The 19779-nt window shown below is 48.2% G+C and overlaps 4 protein-coding genes across 14 annotated transcripts; 2 read left to right on the plus strand and 2 right to left on the minus strand.

Moving 5' to 3' along the window:
* Window positions 1-4: 4 nt before the first annotated feature.
* On the minus strand, window positions 5-4571 carry LOC122622707 (yemanuclein). The gene is made up of 6 exons (XM_043801362.1): window positions 3631-4571; window positions 3356-3577; window positions 2474-3293; window positions 2264-2411; window positions 1959-2198; window positions 5-1899 (listed from the first exon to the last, which is right to left on the minus strand). The coding sequence occupies exons 1-6, from the start codon at window positions 3868-3870 to the stop codon at window positions 561-563; spliced, it is 3009 nt and encodes a 1002-aa protein (XP_043657297.1). The 5' UTR covers window positions 3871-4571; the 3' UTR covers window positions 5-560.
* Window positions 4572-4978: 407 nt separating this feature from the next.
* LOC122620484 (choline transporter-like 2) lies at window positions 4979-9828 on the plus strand. Of its 2 annotated transcripts, none has more exons than XM_043797966.1 (4): window positions 4979-5128; window positions 5455-5733; window positions 7011-7343; window positions 7412-9828. In XM_043797966.1, exons 3-4 carry the CDS (start codon window positions 7020-7022, stop codon window positions 9437-9439), a joined length of 2352 nt encoding a protein of 783 aa, XP_043653901.1. In that variant the 5' UTR covers window positions 4979-5128; window positions 5455-5733; window positions 7011-7019; the 3' UTR covers window positions 9440-9828. The 2 variants fall into 2 exon arrangements, with proteins under 2 accessions (XP_043653901.1, XP_043653902.1); XM_043797967.1 differs by having other exon boundaries at window positions 5028-5138.
* Window positions 9829-9898: 70 nt separating this feature from the next.
* LOC122620485 (augmin complex subunit dgt6) lies at window positions 9899-12726 on the minus strand. Its single transcript, XM_043797969.1, has 4 exons — window positions 11738-12726; window positions 11226-11672; window positions 10649-11166; window positions 9899-10541 (listed from the first exon to the last, which is right to left on the minus strand). Exons 1-4 carry the CDS (start codon window positions 12591-12593, stop codon window positions 10398-10400), a joined length of 1965 nt encoding a protein of 654 aa, XP_043653904.1. The 5' UTR covers window positions 12594-12726; the 3' UTR covers window positions 9899-10397.
* A 152-nt stretch (window positions 12727-12878) lies between these two features.
* LOC122620845 (V-type proton ATPase 116 kDa subunit a1) lies at window positions 12879-19779 on the plus strand. Of its 10 annotated transcripts, XM_043798505.1 has the most exons (13): window positions 12879-12976; window positions 13402-13541; window positions 13853-14029; window positions 14103-14231; window positions 15609-15709; window positions 16358-16399; window positions 16863-16989; window positions 17075-18230; window positions 18291-18508; window positions 18716-18721; window positions 18883-19093; window positions 19156-19327; window positions 19387-19779. In XM_043798505.1, the coding sequence occupies exons 2-13, from the start codon at window positions 13425-13427 to the stop codon at window positions 19487-19489; spliced, it is 2559 nt and encodes an 852-aa protein (XP_043654440.1). In that variant the 5' UTR covers window positions 12879-12976; window positions 13402-13424; the 3' UTR covers window positions 19490-19779. The 10 variants fall into 10 exon arrangements, with proteins under 10 accessions (XP_043654440.1, XP_043654437.1, XP_043654444.1 ...); XM_043798502.1 differs by lacking the exons at window positions 15609-15709; window positions 16358-16399 and adding an exon at window positions 14995-15152; XM_043798509.1 differs by lacking the exons at window positions 15609-15709; window positions 16358-16399 and adding an exon at window positions 15061-15152.

Genomic DNA, 19779 nt, shown 5'->3' on the forward strand with positions numbered 1-19779 from the left:
CGCCTTTTGGATTTACTTTTATTACATAACTTATTCGCCTTTATTTAATAAAAATGGTTCTCTATAAATAAATATATATAAATTTGCTTTATTAATGCTTGCAAAGTACACTGACTTAGTAGGTAAACGACTCAATGAGAAACAATAATTAAACTGGTGCAATAATTGGAAAATTGGCAGACACAGCTGCGAATGAAACCTACCTAGAATCAGCACTAGAATCTTAGATTAGAATCGCAAGGGAACGAGCTGAGTGACCCTAGCTAAATGAACTTTGTGGGCAGTTGTTGCGTGGCCGAGTGAGCAGCTCCAGTCGTGGTCACCACTTCGCCGGCAGCGCTGGGTTGCGGCAGGCTGGGTTTAACAAATACTTGTGGCAGTGTGTTGGCAGAGGCTCCCACCTGGGCGGCTGACATGGAGACGGAGCCGTTGGCCAGCAGGTCGTAGCGCGGCGAGGCGTGGCTCATCGTGGAGAGCACGATGGCGGCGGCCATCGCCTCCTGATTGTAAAAGGCCGTCACTGCAGCCGGTAGGGGCTGCTGTGCGGCCGATCCCGAATGTCATTGGCGCGATGGCGTACTGGGCGCGGATGATCCCATTCCGCCGCTGGCGCCCTTGACGCTGTTCGGCGAGAAGGCCGCTTGAATGAACTGCTTTTCTATCTCCTTCAGATTTGACATGGTTTTCATTATATGCGGATCGGTGAGATCGTACACTGGACCCAGGGCTCTGGCGTTGTTGTAGATGTACATGTTATTTGCGCCATAGCCCAGAGATCCATTTACCTGCCCCACGGCACCCAAGGACGATCTTCCTCGGTTTTGTGTCTTGTTCTTAGGTTTTGGCTGGACTTTCTTTTGGGGCTTAGAGGCAGGAAAAACTCCCACAATCTCCACGCCATCCGACTCGCTGCTGCTTTCCCTGGCCACCGACGTGGTTTGAGCAGCCTTGGAGGTGGCGGTGATGACGGTGGTGGTGGCAGCCAGCTGCTTGGACGTCTGAAGTATATCGCTGGTGCATTGATAGTCATCCAGGTTGATCACATGGGGAGAGGGTCTAGCTCCCACAATCACCCTGGCTTGGCTGTCGCCAGAATGCGGACTGGGATTCCCGCTGGCTGCCAGGTTGGCGGCCGTGATCAGACTGTAGAAGTTGCTGCTGCTGTTAAGGTCCATTTTCCGGCTTGGGGATGCCAGATCCAGAACCGTATTGGCGGCTGCTACGGCAGCGGCGTTGAAGGCTGCTGCCTGAGCCGAGGTGCTCGGCATGGAGAGCAACGTGTCCAGGTGGGGCAGGTGGTTGTTGTTATTGCTAATGGCTGGCATGCTGACGGCTGCCGTGGCTGCCGGCGCCAGCTGGAATTGCGGATGCGGATTAAGTTGCGGTTGCAGCGCTAACTGCTTGGCCACCTTTTTCTTCGGCGGCTTGTTGGTCTGCTTGGGCATATCCTTCAGCTTTCGCTTCAGACTGTTGGAGGAGGCACTTGTAGCTGAGTCCGTGTCAGAGTTTCCTCGAGATCGAGGATCCTCCACAGGCTTCAGGTAGCTGCTTGCCGGCGGCATTTGCTCAGGAGCAGATACAACTGCAACGGGCTTAGGGGATGCGGACGCCGGCGGTGCCTTTGGCTTCTCCTTTGCTTTCAGCTTGGCGTTCTTGTAGCGGGTTATTTCTCTTTGCAACTCATCTAAACGCATCCAGCCTGGCGGCCATAGTTCCACCACCTTATCCTTCAGATACCAATAGATGAACTCCTCCAAAGAGTCCTTGCGCTTGGCCAGAAACGCGTAGGACGTCCAACGCGCTTGGTACACATCGTACAGCAGATGTCGTAACTCGCTGGTCCACTGGAACTTCTTGCGCGGCATTTTGGGCGGTTGCTCCAAGTTCACGTCCGCCGCTCTGAAATGAAAAAGCGTAATGTTAAGGAACCTAATCATTCTCTGGCCTAATAATCTTACGCCTGTTCAGCAAATGTGCGCAGTTCCGTTTCGTAGTTGGCTATCGCCTTGGGCATAACCACAGCTACAGCCCGCCGCAGCTTCTCCAAAATGATGGTGGACTTCCTCTTCTCCTCCTTCGCCCGCACTTGTTTCCCCTTGCGCAGCATGTAGTACTTGGGCAGTTGCAGCTGATACTCAATGTGGGAAAAGACCATGTTGCGTTCATTGCGGTCCGTGCACAGCACCGCCTCGTACACCCTAAAGTAGATTCATCGGCATAAGTCTTTAGTCTGCACTTAGTGTATCTTATGCTGCAAACTTACCGCAGCAGAAGTGGCGAAAGCTTGGCATCTAGAGTAAACTTCTTGCCGCACATGTCTCGACTCTTTACCGCTTCTTTGAAGCTGTTGACTGCGGTCAAAATGTCCGCATCCAATGTGGTGGGCAGCAGAGTGTCGGCGGTACGTAGGTCTTAAAAATAAACAGGTGAAAAAAGTTATTATGCATATAACCGAAGAAGCTTTGTAACTCACTTTCCTGCCCATCCTTGCCTTGGTGACCTGCCTGCCTATCTGCCCGGCCTTGCTCGGACTCCATATCGCTGCTGTCGCTGGTGGACACGTCGGTAGAAACACACTTCAGCTCGCCGTTGACGACGCCCTTGACAGCTGCCGTGCCGCTCTGCGACTTCAGGAAGCTATCACGCTTGGCCTTTAGCATGTCCTTGACCGTTGTGGTCTTAACCACCTTCTTTAAAGCTTGCGCCTGGGCCTGACTCTGCGGCAGGGCCTGAAGCTGGCTTGATGGCTGAGTCTGGACCGGGACTTGTCCGTCTTCCGTGTCCGAAATCTCCACTGTGCTGGGTCGTGGCGAGTTTGAGGATGAGGAAGTGGTGATCGGCTTGGTCGGTGGCTTTTTGCCACTCGTTGAAGAGCTTGAGCTTGGTTTGGACTTGCCCGTAACGATGACCTTGGCCCGCTTAGCTTGATGATTGTCTTTGTACTTGCTGCTGGATTTGGCTGTGGCAGCAGAGTCCTCGTCCTCGAGACTTTCACTCTCGGAGTCGTCTTCGGAGTCGCTTTCATCGTTCTCCTCGGAGTCATCCTCGGAATCGCTCTCGTCCTCCTCTTCATTGTTGCCATCATCGTTTTCGTCGTCATCGTCTGATGATGACGATGAGCTTTCCGAGCTGGACGAAACCATGCGCTTGCGTGATCGCTCCGGCATTTTGATGATGGCATCTGTGCGCGTGGTGTAGGACTTCTTGGTAAGGTTCTTGAACTCCAGTGCGCCACAGTTGATGTAGAAGCCGCCTTCCAGGGTTTCCGCCTCTTCCGGGATGATTTCGTCGTACTGGACAGGGAGTATAGTTAAATGTAAAAATGCCTTATTCGGTAAAGGTTTCTTGTTCTTACGGCTTCCGTGTTGTCGATAAATGAGTCCGACTCATCGTACCCCATTCCAATGTCCCGGTAGTCGTCTTTTTTGCTCTTCCCCCTGCCTGTGGCATAGGAGTTGCCATACTTGGCCTCCAGCTCCTTGACGATCCGTGCCACATCATCATCGTTGTCGGCAAAGGGATCAGTGCCTGCGGAGCCATTGGTGGTGGTAACCTGCTTCAGCTTTTTGGCCTTTTTCTGCGGATTACAAGGACTTAGAAGGTGATCCTCCAACTGACATATACACTTACCTTTTCCAAGTACAAAAGTCGGGAGTAGTTGAACTCAGGATACTTGTTCGAATCGGTCTCGAACAGATCGAGTTTGATGCGAATGCACTTGGCAGTCTTTGTCGTTGGTTTGGAGGTGCTGTTGGGTGCAGCGGACGGAGCATCAGGCTCCAGGAAGTTGCTGCCGAAGCGCGAGAAGCCCGCATCGCCCTGGATGATCGAGGTGAGGGTGACGCGCTTCTGCTCGCCCCCCCTTGACATTTCCGGCGGGCAGAGTTACGGATATCGAGTGGGATTGGGTTTATTCGACCCCGAGCCGAAAGGGCCTTCCCGCCCTTTTTTTTCGAAAGAGCCGCGTGTTCTTCGCCGCTCTCTCCCTCTCTCTTCCTCGCAGCCAAACAAAAACAACAGAGACGTCGCTGCTGCTGCTCCTCCTCCTCCTTTCGCGCTGCTTCCTCTTCTTCTGGGGATGTCTGTTTTAGGTTTTCTGCACGTACACCAAGCAACCACAACCACTTAATAACCGTGGCAATTTCACACTGAGCTGCACTTTCTTGTTGTTGCCCCAAAAACACTGCTTATCAACATAAACAAATGGCGAGGACTTGCGCCGGATTGCACTACTTTAATCGCCGCCCGCTTTGCAGCTGCATCCGCCGACCGCGGCCACGAATAATTGTCACTTTTCTGGGGGGAATGAAAAAGTGGAAACTTTTTTGGGGGTTTCAAATTGGTTGGCTTGCCGGCACGAAAACAACACAGTCTTTAAAGGCAGCACACCGGGGACTAAACACACGCAATCGACGCTACCAATGGGGACATTTAAACGATTCGACCAGGCGCTTTTCGCACGGCCAGGAGCGCGATTCTTAAATTGTTTCTTGTTAAAATCCTCAACGCTACATTCTCTCCGCTCCACCCCGCACCGTTGATCCGACCCTGCTTTTGGCTTTCGCACTCGCGTTGCGCAGCACTGGTCGCGGTTTTCGCAAATTACACAGAGCCGTTCACACTGCGCGCAGTACAAGCCGAGACATGCTGCGGTTTGCTGCAGCAAGCAGTATTCAATTGGTATGGGTGTTTTATAATTCCAAAATATCGTCACTAAACTATATAGAAAGTTTTAAGTTCAAGTACCGAGCTGCCAAGTTGATAGAAAATTTAACATGCATAAGTGGCTTATACTATTTACTAAAATCGTAAACCAAACTATAAGGTAGGACCAATGCAAACTTTTTCGTACCTTTCAGGCCTCTAAAAATTCCCCATAAGTAGCCAGATCTGGCTTGAAAGCAGCCAACACTTGCGCTAGCTTTACTGCATCCCTGTGCAGTGCCACATTCCACACACATTTCTGCTTTGTTTTGACCAGAACGGGCCCTTTTGCAACACTGTTCGGCACAGCTGTTCAGAGTTTTGGGTTGTGGATGAGGGGAGATTTTCTTGGGGCTATTCAGTATTATTTCGATTGTGGAGCTGTTTACATCGCGGAAAGTCAAGTGCTCGCCGTTTAATTAGCGTAAGTGCAAGTGAGTCGCAGTACGTGAGCTTGGTGGGGGAGGGGCCTAATTCCATGCGCCCGCTCCACAACAAAAATAAGCGAAACGAAAAGAGTTGCATGCACAGAAATTCGAATTCGGTCGAAACTGCAAGGTGTTATTATAACGGGAATGGCCAGTGCTCGTTATCGGGTGAAAACGATTAGGATTGTGCAATTAACAAAAGTGTGCCGTGCTACTCTTTTCTCCATCCAATCCCCAACCCCCCAACTCCCTATCCCCTATCCCCAAGTGGCACCATACCAACACTCGCACATGAATACTTATGCTGCCTTTATGCTTGCAGCCCCACTTGGCTCTTGTGTGTACTTATCCAACGAGTGCAAGTGACCGACGTCCAGAGAGCAACGTACGGGATACGGAGCTCCGACAAAGGCTTCCCGCTTTCAGTGGTCCGGTGACTTTCGCCGGAGTAGTGACTCCGTTCCCATCCCCGAAAGCGAGTTGAACAAAAAGCCCCCAGCCGCTCGTTAAAAAGTGTCATGAGACAATAAAGGAGCATAAAGAAAGAAAGGAAAAGCGACGAGAAGAGTGGAGCTCCTTTGTCGCATCTCTGGAAGCAAAGGTGAGTAATACAACTTCATTAGAAAATTACGGGGCCTTGTGCAAATGTAGCTGCAGAAATCTACAAGGGGAAGTCGTTCAAATGGGAAACAAGAGACTACCATTATAAGATAAGAACTGTGACTGCTTTCTTTTATCTAACATGACGTAGTCCAAGGCGAGCACAGTACTCACTCGATACTCGGGTGCAAACCAGTTTGCCGCACTACAAATTATTAAAATAAGTTAGAGATCAAGCTTTCTTATCATAATTGAGGTGTTTTTTTGGAACAAGAGAGGGTCCGCTGTTGCGAGTGTTGCCTGTAGCAGTGCTGGAATGATAAACTCAACTCCCTGACACTAAAATTCCTACACCGAAATGAAGTTACGGCAATCGACCTTGAAACATGTGGTCCAAACGCCTTGCCAACCCAAATTGGTTTTCCATTTTCAACGAAAACTTATGTGCTTTTTGGGAATTCATCCATTAAAGGCGGCGGCGGGTTTTTCACATTAAATAGACAGAAGCCGCAAACAAAAACAGAGCGATACACATAAACAATCATACAGTAGCAACAAGTGAGCGCACAAATTTAATTCGCCATTTAATGCGTCATTATTGCCAATTTGTGACACGCTCGAGTTGCTTTTTTGCTGTGTACCTTCATATTTACAACATATTTGCTCTTAAAGCGAAGGATTTATAGTTGCCTTTTTATTTGCTCCCCATATCTTTTTATGATTAATTAAGGAAGTGAATAATTAACATTAGAAGAAAACAAAATTCTCTAGAATTTATTCATTAGCCCTTCGAATGCCCTTTCTTAATGTTTATTTAGTAAAGCTTTTTATAACTATTTCTCTATACAGAGCTAGGTTCATTATTCATTAAAAGGATTAACACAATAAAGTTATTCATTAAGCAATAAAACAAGAGAACGGTAAAATGTAGAGACAAACAAGGAGAAGAGTATTTAATTGTGGTTCAAAACAATAGGGATCTTTGGCTGCCTCTTGATATTATCAAACCCCACCTTATCGCAGACATACATTCATTTACCAGCGTCATTTCCCCATCCAACTAGCAAGCAAACTAGAACAAAAAGAGCCGCTAGTGGTTGGCTTCACCACCAACACAACCACCCTCTACAGATGTGGTTTTCCATTTTTAAAACAATGACGCATGCACGGAAATAAATTACATGATCTCCGCCTGACAGACTCATTACCAAGAGACGACGACCGACAGATAACAGTTCTATATACATATAGCACTCGGTTCTTCTTGGACTCTTTCAGTAGAGAGCGATGACGGATAGCGTGGAGCTGAGGAACAAGTACGGCAAGCCGCTGCTTTACGACCGGAATTTCACGGGACCCCGGCAAAGGGATCGTAGCTGCACGGATGTGCCCTGCCTGCTGCTCTTCGCGCTCTTCCTTGCAGGATGGGCCTTCATCGCCCAGTACGCCATCAAGAACGGCGATCTCAACAAGCTGCTGGTGCCCACGGACTCCGACAACCGGAAGTGCGGCATGGACTCCGGGGTGCTAAACAAGGAGAACCTATTCTTTTTCGACTTAAACCAGTGCATTGATCCAATTGTACCCCTCACTGGATGTAAAACTCCACAGGTGAGTTAGCACTAACGGCTCATTTACAGTGAGTTCATCTTACTTATAACGAATGATATTATCATCAGGTGTGTGTGGAGACGTGTCCCAAGGAGACGTTCGACTGGGACTCCATGAAGGACAAACTGAGTTTTGCGGAGCTGCACAGTCGCCTCATCTGCTTGACAGAGGAGCACAAAGCGCAGATTCGCACCAAAACGGACATTCAGACCGCCATTGACCGGAACGAGTGTGCAAAATGGTACATCAAGAGTGCTCCATTCCTCAAACGATGCTTCTTCGAGTTCTCCGAGGGCGTGTGTGATTATATTCCCTCCTACCTGCGTGGGGGAAGATTGGGGCGGGAGCTGCATCTGATGCCCGGAAACGCCACCACGGAAATCCTACGGCAGGCCCAGGCCATGGCTCTGGTTTTTCCCCAGGCGAACAGCAAACAGACTCCAGTGAACGAGGAGCCGATCATCCAGTGCAAGCGCAGACTCAGCGACTCAGCTGTCATCAAGGAGAAGATGATGAAGACGGACACGAGGCTAACCAAGCTCGTGGGTAACATGGTGGCCCACTTCTACAATGGCACCAACGACGCCCAAGTCTTGGGAGAAAAGATTGTCGAGGACCTGATAAACTCCTGGGCTATCGTTCTAGTGGCATGCTTCTGCACCCTGATTGCCTCACTGGTCTATATCGCTCTAATGCGCTGGCTCTCGGCTCCGATCCTCTGGTTCTCCATCTTTGGCGTGCTTATTGGCCTACTGGTGGGCATATACGAAACCGTTAAAGAGTACAGGCGCTGGGAGACGACGGCTACGGTCCCCGTACACGGTTTGAACCTGCACTCTACGGTCAAAAATGTTTTGCAAAACAAGAACACCTGGCTCTACCTGTCCATCTTCTTGGGCGTGAGCTTCGTGGTTATCCTGTTGCTGGTAATTGTGCTAAGAAAGCGCATCCGCATAGCAATCGCCCTAACAAAGGAGGGCAGCAAGGCGGTGAGCAGCGTGATCAGCACCGTGTTCTTCCCCATATTCTCCTGGATACTCTTCATTGCCGCCATAGCGTTTGCCATTGGCGTGGGCCTGTATCTAGGCTCCATTGGAGATCCTTCGTTTCGAATGGTGCGTCAGCTGACGAATAGTGGTGAAGTGACCAACGAGGACTGCATCTGCGAAGGTCCAGCCATCAACTACACAGTGGGCGGATCCTGCGACCCGAAAGTGTTCCAACAATATTGCAGCGTTCTCCAAAACCGGCATCCTTGCTTGAAAACCACCTGCAGCTTTGACTCGATTAATAATCCGATTATTATTAAGTGGGCCATCTTCTACAACGTCTTTGGCTTCCTGTGGCTTAGCTTTTTCATCTCCGCCTTCAGCTACATGGTGCTGGCCTCCACCTTTGCCCGCTGGTATTGGACCTTTAAGAAGAGGGATGTGCCCTACTTCACACTCACAAGGGCTTTCTGCCAAACCGCTTTCTACCACCTGGGCACCGTGGCCTTCGGCTCACTCATCCTGGCCATCGTCCGGCTAATCCGCCTGGTGCTGGAATACATACACGAGAAGCTGAAGAAGTACGACAATGCTGTGACACGGGCCATCCTTTGCTGCATGCGCTGCTTCTTCTGGCTGCTGGAGACCTTCCTGAAGTTCCTCAATCGGAATGCCTACATCATGTGCGCCATTCATGGCAAGAACTTTTGCTCCAGTGCCGCGGACTCGTTTAACCTGATTATGAGGAACTTCCTGCGTGTGGTGACGCTCGATCAGGTCACGGACTTTTTGTTCTTTTTGTCGAAACTGCTGCTAACCGCTGGCGCGGGGGCGTCCACCTACTTCTTCCTGGACAGGAATCCGTCCATTATTCAACTAAATTACATCGAGGTACCCACCGCGGTGGTGGTAATTGCCGCCTTTCTCATAACGAGCGTGTTCTTTGGTGTGTACTCGACGGCCGTGGACACACTGTTTCTGTGCTTCCTGGAGGACTGCGAGCGAAACGATGGTTCGCCGGAGAAGCCGTACTTCATGTCCAAGCAGCTGATGAAGATTCTGGGCAAGAAGAACAACCTGCCGCCGCGTCAGCGCCGCGGAAAGTAGGCGAAACGGCAGTGCAAATTATAAGTTAATTGAGATGAAGCATATACATACATATATATATTTATTCTAGCCCAAAATCGAACGGGGTTGTGAGCGTTTGCTCAACCGGCTGCAATAGGGTTTGCATAAAATGCACACTCCTTTGCCAATACTCTTAATCTTTAATCTAGTGTATATAATACGCCAGTATCCATATGTAAACGTTTTTTATACGGCTAGACATGTGATAGGCGCGGACCATAAAGACCAAAAGCAGCACCATACAATAATTTGTATGCGGAGACACGAAAGTACACATATCTCACATTCATGCAGTCTAGGCTAACGATAAACTTATATCAGTTTGATTATAATTTTCGAATTTAATAAAAGTGAATGCATTGAAGTCACATTTTTCTGTTTTGTTCTTATTTTATTTTACTTTTTCCATCCCATTAAGACACATAAAAAACATTATATTCACCCATATTAGATAAATATTTTTTATTTTTATACAATTTGTTTTCTGTTTCATTTTCTAGAACGCTCAAAACACTCATTTCAGAAAGTCTGATTTCGCAGGGATGTTAAAGACCGATAAAGCCGTAATGAAGGACAATAGTTGTAAGATTTGACTTTTAAAAGTATATATAATAAACCTTAATACTGCCTCACTGGTTGTTTAAATATATAAATCTCTGCGTTGAATTCAAATCTTAAATCTTGGATACTTTCATAGGTTTCACTGGTTGTTTAATTAAATAAATCTCTGCGTTGTATTCAGCTCTTAAATCTTGGATACTTTCATACTTTCAGTTTACATGTATTGCAGAGAAGAAATTTGCTTAAAAGCTGGAATATACTAGTTTCAATTTCATATGAGTAACGTTATTCAAATTATTCATTCACAAAGCTTAAATCATTAGAAAATAATTACGACTATTAGCTCAACAGTTATGGCCATTTGAGATTCCATTGCCTAAAAGATAATATCCTTGAGGACACTATCGCTGATGTTCTGCAGGTCATCACCTCCAATCTGATCAAAATCGAACTTATGCGAGACATTGAATGCATTCTGGTCGTTTTCAATGTTTAAATCGGGTTCAAGCAGCAGTGAGTTCTGTAAAAAAATTGAACTTGAGACTCGTATTTCATGTTTGGCTTATTAACTAGGCACGTATTCGTAAAGTAATGACAGACTTTAAGAGTCTTATTGAGTGCACTTACATTGATTGTTCTGTCGTTGAGCTGAAGACGTGGCGTGTCTTGCTGGTGGCTCTCGGTGTGCGGAACCAGTGCATCTAGGCGTCCAGATGGCGAGGTGCTCAGGTTAAGAACATTCCGAGATACCTCCAGAACCTTTATAACCGCAGCGCTCTTGGCGACCAGTGAGCTGTTGTTTTCCGATGTGCGCGGAATGCGCTCGATTCGGGTGCACTCGCTACCACTCAGGGGTGTAAAGGGATCGCTGGGTTCAGTGGGTGAGGTCTGAGGGGAGATCACCGCTGCACCTGGCACTGGTGCCTCATCGAAACCGAAAGAAGCTTGCATTTGCTTCCACTTGCTGCCCAGAGCAGAGAGATTCGCCTGCGGAGCTGTCTTAACCTTGGAGGTGTTCTTGTGAATGGTGCGCAGCATTTGCATGGGATCGTTGATCTTGGATCGATTCATTGTCCCATTAAGATCAATGCCGGTCGACTGATCAAGGACTTTCAGCTTACGTGCTGATCGAGGCGGCGCAGGTGCTGAAAGTGAAAACTGATTAGGATAGGGAGTTACTAAATGCACGGGGATCACTTCTTACCGAGTAAACTAGTGCTTAAGGCATCGAACTGTTTGCCATTGAAGTCATCCTGGAGTGCAAGGCGTACTGGGGCATTGCGCCCGCCACCGCTGCCCATGTCGATCCTGATGGGAGGCGTGGAAACAAATTTGGAGCTGATAACTGATTCGAAGCGAGGCGTGGCCGGCGCAAGCGTCTGCCCCTTGGCGGAGGCACTTGCAGTGGCACTAGCAGTGGCACTTCCCTTCTCCTTTTTGGACGGCTCGTTAAGTTTCTTTAGTAAATTGTTCAGTTGGACTTCGGACTGTGTAAGTTCCACGCGAAGAGCCTGCAAATCGGTGGTGACAAACGCAGTCGATTCGTTGTAGTGGTCATTGGCATCCAGTTGCTCGGCAATTGTGCCGCTGATCCGATTGAAGCCGTTCAGGAGGGCATCCGTTTTAGATGCACCCAAAGGATCGTAAAAGTCTGCCATGGAATTAAAGCTCATTTTCATTTAAATGCCTACAGGGATGTAACCAAAGATGACTCACCACCATCTGTGGCTGCATCGCAGTCGAACAGCACTCGCATGCCCCGCAGTGCCTTCTCTACCGCCTCCTTGCTCTGGTTGTTCTCGGCTTGCTTCAGCTGGAAAATATCGATGGCCTCTTTGAGGCCACACAGAGATGCCTCCAGGTCAAATTTCCTGGGTTGGGTAATGACTCGTTCCACGCCGAGTGCAGCGGTGGCCTCGAACTCATCCAGAAAGCCATCGTCCGCCAGTTGCTCCTCGGGCACTCCCATGTCTGCAGACAGATCGGCCATCAGGCGTCGGATCTTCTGGGTCTTGTCGCGCAACAGGGACGTATTCTCCTCCAGATTGACAACATACGACGAGGCATACTCCTTCATAACGGCATTTTGCCGGGCCATGACCTTGGCGCTCACGTTAGGTGTTCCCGCCTCCAAGCCGAGTGACTTCTCGCGCTGCTTGATGCACTCCTGGATCACGAAGCCCACAAACTCCAGCAGAAAGTTAATAAACCTCATGCCTCCGGGCATGACCACCAAATAGGACTTGATGTTGGCCCAATGCAGCTGGTGCTTCTCGTTCAGATGCTTCAGATACTCCACCGTGCTGGAGCGAAAGTTCGCCTCCGACTTCTTGTCCGTGATGGGCCAGAAGAAGCGTCGCTTGAACTCCGCGGGATCCAGCAGGCGGAAGAGGTAGTGCATCACATGCACAAAGGCCACCTGGTTGGGCTTGAGGAACATGTCCCAGGCAATGAGCTTCCGCAGCTCGTCTGGCATGGGGTGCACCAGAGCCAGTCCCTGCAGCTTTCTGTGCAATTTCTCGCTCTGCTCCTTCTCTTCAGCTTTCCACGGCGCGATGGTTGTCCGATCCATAGTTTAGCACAGAAATTAAATAAAATATGGCGGTTTAGTTTGAAGTTCTTTGTTTTTGTTTCTGCGCAGTGTTACCAGGTGGCAAAAGCAAGCGAAAAATGAACGAGACCGTTCCCACTGCCTATTTAATTTCATGAAATATTTTATGTAAAAGCTATTAATCCATTTAAAATCCTTAGGAAAGGGTACTATGAATATCATTTGTTATATACATTTTCCTATATTTATGCTTTGAGATTTTTTAAGTACAATTTTGTTTTCCAATTAGCTCGTAAAAATCGGTATAAATCTAATGACCTGCCACGGTCACACTTTCATAGTTCGGAAATTTGTCGCTTGCTGGAAGTTTGTGGACGAATTTATATTTAATTCTTAAGCTCTTGGTAATTAACTAATCGACGTTTATTTCAAAGTGACTCCCTCAAAAACTAGATAGTTTCCGGATAAAGCGAGTGCCCAGAGACTTGGTGACCCCCAAAGAGCTGAAAACCTTCGCATCCGGGTCCAACGTAGCACTTTCTTTTTGTCTGCAGCGGAGAAAAATCAATATACGCATGGGGTATAGAAATCGAATCTCGGCGCATATATAGTATAGATTACAGATACCGCGGCGGGGACAAGTGGACGTCCGCCCCCAAAACGATAATCAAATCAGCGTGAAAATATGTATGCGACACCAGCCGTAAATCTTACGAAGAAACCCAGTTTGGCCATGAATCATGAAATTGAATGGGCCCCTTGCATACAGTATATAGTAGATATATGCATTCTGATTCAGTATCTGTTTCCATTTTCATTCCATTCGCAGATATCGGGAATCCGGCTGCCACAATGGGTTCCCTGTTCCGCAGCGAGGAAATGGCTCTGTGCCAGCTGTTCCTGCAGAGCGAGGCGGCCTACGCCTGCGTCTCCGAATTGGGCGAACTGGGATTGGTCCAGTTCCGAGATGTGAGTAGGATGGATTACATAAAGCTGCGGTCGAGACAATCGCACTGACTAACCATAAGCCACCAGCATACCCCTTACTCATTAGTGAATTTTATATTCCATGAAGCGTCCCCACTTGAACGCAATGTAAATTTGAAGTACAGTCTCCTCTGAATGTGTAGTATAACTACGTTTTACTTGTTTACGTTTATTACCCCACCTAAATGAAATTTGTATATGCAATGGCAGAAGTTCAGTGGTATAGCTCGATCGCACACATTAACCATTTGTTAAGATCGCCCAATAATGAACCACTCTATCGAAATCCACAGCTCAATCCCGATGTGAACGCCTTTCAGAGGAAGTTCGTCAACGAGGTGCGCCGCTGCGATGAAATGGAGCGCAAGCTGCGTTACCTGGAGAAGGAGATCAAGAAGGACGGCATCCCCATGTTGGACACCGGGGAGAGTCCCGAGGCCCCGCAGCCCCGTGAGATGATCGACCTGGAGGTATACTATGCCGTGCTCCCTGTTTTCTGCTAACCACTTTTACACTTATATGGCTTTCTTGTCTGCTGCTTAGGCCACCTTCGAGAAACTGGAGAACGAGTTGAGGGAGGTGAATCAGAACGCCGAGGCCCTGAAGCGCAACTTTCTGGAGCTGACCGAGCTGAAGCACATTCTGCGCAAAACCCAGGTGTTCTTCGACGAGGTAAGCTGCTGCATGAGCAACTACATATGGGTATCAGCTAACGAACTGCGATCGGTAACCGATTTACTATTAACATATGCTGGCCATTGAAGCGGCCGGTAACTAACCAACTTTTCTAAGCAATAACCAATTTCCCAACCGACAACACAAGTGTGGCAGCCACGACTTCTAGTCACATAAGCAATCTATCCCAAACTACACTCTTAAATGATTTCCCCGTATCTCCCCACTCGGCACGTATATCCTCCTTCTCCGCTTCCAAAGGCAAACGATGTGTGCTTTCTTACCCCTCAGTTTGAGTTTGTACATATCCCGTAATGTGCGTTTGATATCAGTTGATGGTTATTGTTTCTATCGGACGTGTTCCCGGGCAATCAGATGAGAGCTTAAAGGCAGTAGATTCTAATATATATTAATATTACGGGCTTTGAAACCCCCTTTCTGTCTGGTTGCTTTTGAAGAACACATCCGCTTATTATCCTTTCAAATGCTTCGTTTTACCCAGCACTCTGTTTATATAGTACATACCTAGATGTCTGTACAGCCTTATTGTTTATTATTAATTATTTGACTTTTTCGGTTACTTTATTATGCGTTTTACATTTTGTTTTTCCATATCAATCAATTCACAATCAATCAATCAACCAACACCTCCCCGACCAAAAATCAATAAACTGCAAAACAAAACCGCACACAACACGTACACCCACCAAAAAAAAAACACCACCCAATGACCTGCCACTGCCGGTTGTGTTGCCAAAAGTCGGTGCCCACGGTGTACAAGTCGAGTGGCGCATACTCATCCAGCAAATATCGGCGCTATCCGCAGATGGCCGACAACCAAAACGAGGACGAGCAGGCGCAGCTGCTGGGCGAGGAGGGTGTCCCGGCCAGCCAGCCGGGACAGAATTTGAAGCTTGGGTAAATATTGATGCCGGACCTGGGAGCACGGACCGCAGACCACGGACCACGACGGGCACAAGGGGAAACTAAACTCAGGCCAAGACCCACTCGCTCTCGCTCTCCTGCTCCTCTCACTCCTTGATTCCTTGCTGTTTGTGTTCTACGCGTCCATGTTCCATCCATGTACCTTTGATGAGTGTTCCATGTTTTCCACGAGCTAGGCTATCGAATTGATTTCAAACATAAGCACATTGTCTACTTGTTTGCTCTGGTGTCGGTTTCCAAAACTATACCTAATCCAATACAATCCAATCCACTTCAATTGAATCCAATCCAATACCCCACATGCCCACAAATCCAACGACCAAGTTTCGGCGGCGGTTCTACTAACCATTTTCTAAGAGTTAACCCCAAGCTAACCCAAGTTTGTAAGTCGAGTCGAAATGACCTTTGCCCACCATTCACAATTTCTAGCAAGAAGGCGGCGTAAACCAAACGACCGAGTCGATGACCCGCGCCTTAATCACGGACGAGGCGCGCACCGCTGGTGCCTCCATGGGTCCCGTACAGCTCGGGTACGTATCCAGCAGCCAACCTCCGAAGCGGGAAAGACGCACAGTCGGGCGTGGGACGTAGTGCCGTCAGCAGGGGAATAGTCCTTGGGCGGTGTGGATTACTTCCATACAATGTGTACCTTATTGTTATCTTAAATGGTGTACTTTTGGTTAATTATCTCAACCCATTGGGTTTCACTTTTATATATCACTTTTATATATTAATCGCCAAAGGCGTATGTATATTACTCTAATCTACTCTTTGTTTGATTTGTTTATATGTACATACCCAAAGATCCAATCTATAGTATCACATAAAGTAATCAGATTAGTGCCCACTTACCGCCCAGGGAGCTTTTACCCTGTCAAAATCTTTTTTAGCTCTTAGCCATCGAAATGCCACACAAAATTATTGCTTACTGCCGCCAACGCCAAACTAACCAAACTCAATACGCCAATGCAGCTGCGCCGCCAAAGAGAATGATTAACCGAACCATGTCCATTTATACCGTCCAGATTGGAGTCCCCTGGAGTTTCGAGCAATAATTTTCTGTGCACGATCCCAAAATGACACATCGAAAGCCACTAAATTAAACGTCGTTCTCTTCTTATGCTCCTCTCTTCCCCACACAAAAATGTCCAATCGAAAAATAATGTTGATAAATTTAGTTACATGGAAAAATCAAACGAACGTGAGGATTATCTTCCATGGTTGGTACCCTGCCCCTTTAAACAGAAAAAAAAACACGACTAGGTCAAACAATCAGTCAAACTCGTATCCATTAGCCAACGAACAGCGCTCATCAATCGTATTCGTATTCGTATCCGTATCCGTATTCGTATTCGAATTCGTATTCGATCGGTCAATCAGCTGTATATAGAAACATGTCATTAGCTTCGCTCGCCTCTCGCCTCGCCTTGCCTCCCAGCACCGCCCCGCATCCCGTCCAGAAATCAGAGTGCCACCTAGAGTGCTAACGTGTCACCCATCCAATCGATCCCAACCAGTGCCTCATTCATCCCGATCCTCGCTCTCGTAACGCCACGCGCGTCCATTGGTAACTTGTGCTTGAGAGTTTAGTTTTCCTTGTTTGTCGTAAATAACTGGAATGACTTTGTTGGATAGCCGGTAGCCGAGATCTCTCACTAATAGCTGCTTCCCAATCCCGTCTAGCTTCGTGGCTGGCGTCATCCTGAGGGAGCGACTGCCGGCTTTCGAGCGGATGCTGTGGCGCGCCTGCAGGGGCAACGTCTTTCTGCGCCAGGCGATGATCGAGACGCCGCTGGAGGATCCCACCAATGTAAGTCATCAACCAGCTTGATGTCCTGTGAAGAAAATACTTAATGAACAAGCAGCGAAATAACTTATTTGCTTCGCATTTCCAGGGCGACCAGGTGCACAAGTCCGTGTTCATCATCTTCTTCCAGGGTGACCAGCTGAAGACGCGCGTCAAGAAGATCTGTGAGGGCTTCCGGGCCACGCTCTATCCTTGCCCCGAAGCTCCAGCCGATCGGCGAGAAATGGCTATGGGTGTGATGACCCGCATCGAAGATCTGAACACCGTGCTCGGCCAGACGCAGGACCATCGCCATCGTGTCCTGGTTGCTGCGGCCAAGAACCTTAAGAACTGGTTCGTCAAGGTGCGCAAGATCAAGGCCATCTACCATACACTGAATCTCTTCAATCTGGACGTGACCCAGAAGTGTCTGATCGCCGAGTGCTGGGTGCCGCTGCTGGACATTGAGACCATCCAGCTGGCCTTGCGCCGCGGAACCGAAAGATCGGGATCGTCGGTGCCGCCAATTCTGAACCGGATGCAGACGTTCGAGAATCCGCCAACTTACAACCGAACGAACAAGTTTACCAAGGCCTTTCAGGCATTGATCGATGCCTATGGTGTGGCCAGCTATCGGGAGATGAATCCGGCACCGTACACGATCATCACTTTTCCCTTCCTGTTCGCCGTGATGTTTGGAGATTTGGGCCACGGCGCCATCATGGCGCTCTTCGGCCTCTGGATGATTCGAAAGGAGAAGGGACTGGCGGCTCAAAAGACGGACAACGAGATCTGGAATATATTCTTTGGCGGACGGTACATCATCTTCCTCATGGGCGTCTTCTCCATGTACACGGGTCTAATATACAACGATATATTCTCCAAGTCACTGAATATCTTTGGATCCCATTGGCATTTGTCCTACAACAAGTCCACGGTGATGGAGAACAAGTTCCTGCAGTTGAGCCCGAAAGGCGACTACGAGGGCGCTCCGTATCCGTTCGGCATGGACCCCATTTGGCAGGTGGCGGGAGCCAACAAGATCATCTTCCACAACGCCTACAAGATGAAGATTTCGATCATTTTCGGTGTTATCCACATGATCTTCGGCGTGGTGATGAGCTGGCACAACCATACATATTTCCGGAACAGAATCTCCCTGCTCTACGAGTTCATTCCCCAGCTGATCTTCCTGCTGCTGCTTTTCTTCTACATGGTTTTGTTAATGTTCATCAAGTGGATCAAATTCGCCGCCACCAATAAAAGTAAGCTTCTTGTCCCTCGACATAATGGCTGCTGTTTAATGACACCATTTTCCCATTTAGAACCCTACAACGAAGCCTGCGCGCCCTCCATCCTGATCACATTCATCGACATGGTGCTCTTCAACACGCCTAAGCCGCATCCGGAGAAATGTGAGACCTATATGTTCTTTGGCCAGCACACTATCCAGGTGCTCTTCGTCCTGGTTGCCGTCGGCTGCATTCCCGTAATGTTACTGGCCAAGCCGCTGCTCATCATGCAGGCCCGCAAGCAGGCGAACGTAAGTAGATGCTAGTTCGATGCACCCCATTACTTTCATAGAAGGGCGTTCCATCTACATCACAACATATCCAAGCACATCGCACTCCTAACTCTCCACCTTATACTAACGGCTTCTCGTTTATTTGTGCTCCCGATTAACAAAATTATAACCCCCCAACCAAATCCACACCGAATTAACCAAAACACTTCAATCCACAAACCGTAGGAAGAGGTTAGTCGTGTCGTTTATTGTCGATGTTTAATCGAACTTCTCTAAATTCATAATTACTTATATATGGTATAATGTGGTCTCTGCCATTTCCTTTAGAGAAGTTCGACTTAGTTCCCCTAGCTGTTCCTCTTACACGCAGTAATAATCCCCATTTCTTGCAGGTTCAGCCCATTGCCGGAGCCACTTCTGATGCAGAGGCTGGCGGCATGTCCAATGGCGGTCCCCACGGTGGTGCCGGTGGCCATGAGGAGGAAGAGGAGCTCTCTGAGATCTTCATTCACCAGAGCATCCACACCATCGAGTACGTCCTGGGTTCGGTTTCCCACACCGCCTCCTATCTTCGATTGTGGGCGCTCTCCTTGGCTCATGCCCGTAAGTAATCGATTGAGTACAAGCCTAAACAATTACTAAAGCGAAGCATTCTTTCCTGGCAGAGTTGGCTGAGGTGCTGTGGACCATGGTCCTCTCGATTGGCTTGAAGCAGGAAGGACCCGTGGGCGGCATCGTTTTGACCTGCGTGTTTGCCTTCTGGGCCATTTTGACCGTTGGCATTCTGGTACTCATGGAGGGATTGTCTGCCTTCCTGCACACACTGCGTCTCCATTGGTAAATTACTTAATTCCTGCGAAATATGAAATGGTATCTAATCAAGGGCTTTTTTATAGGGTCGAGTTCCAGAGCAAGTTCTACAAGGGCCAGGGATATGCCTTCCAACCCTTCTCGTTTGATGCCATCATAGAAAACGGAGCTGCCGCCGCCGAGGAGTAGATGAAGCGGGATCGGTCAGAGCAACAACCAAAGCACGTTGAGAGTCTCATTGCGTTATATGAAATTAACTATCCAAATAAGTGGAATTTACCAGTTACAGTAACAAGCATATATGTACGTTTTAATGTTTAATTGTCGTGAATTTATCTATATCGTATAGCCCCAGCAAACAATAGATTGCTAACAATATTTAATGTTCTTCGTAGACGTTCTCGTGTTTATTAACTATACTTTTAAACTCAAATAAATAGCAAAAGCTAACCCCCTTGGTGGGGTTGGCACCAAAAGAA

The sequence above is a fragment of the Drosophila teissieri genome, chromosome 3R (genome assembly GCF_016746235.2).
Source record: "Drosophila teissieri strain GT53w chromosome 3R, Prin_Dtei_1.1, whole genome shotgun sequence".
NCBI classification, from domain to species: domain Eukaryota; kingdom Metazoa; phylum Arthropoda; class Insecta; order Diptera; family Drosophilidae; genus Drosophila; species Drosophila teissieri.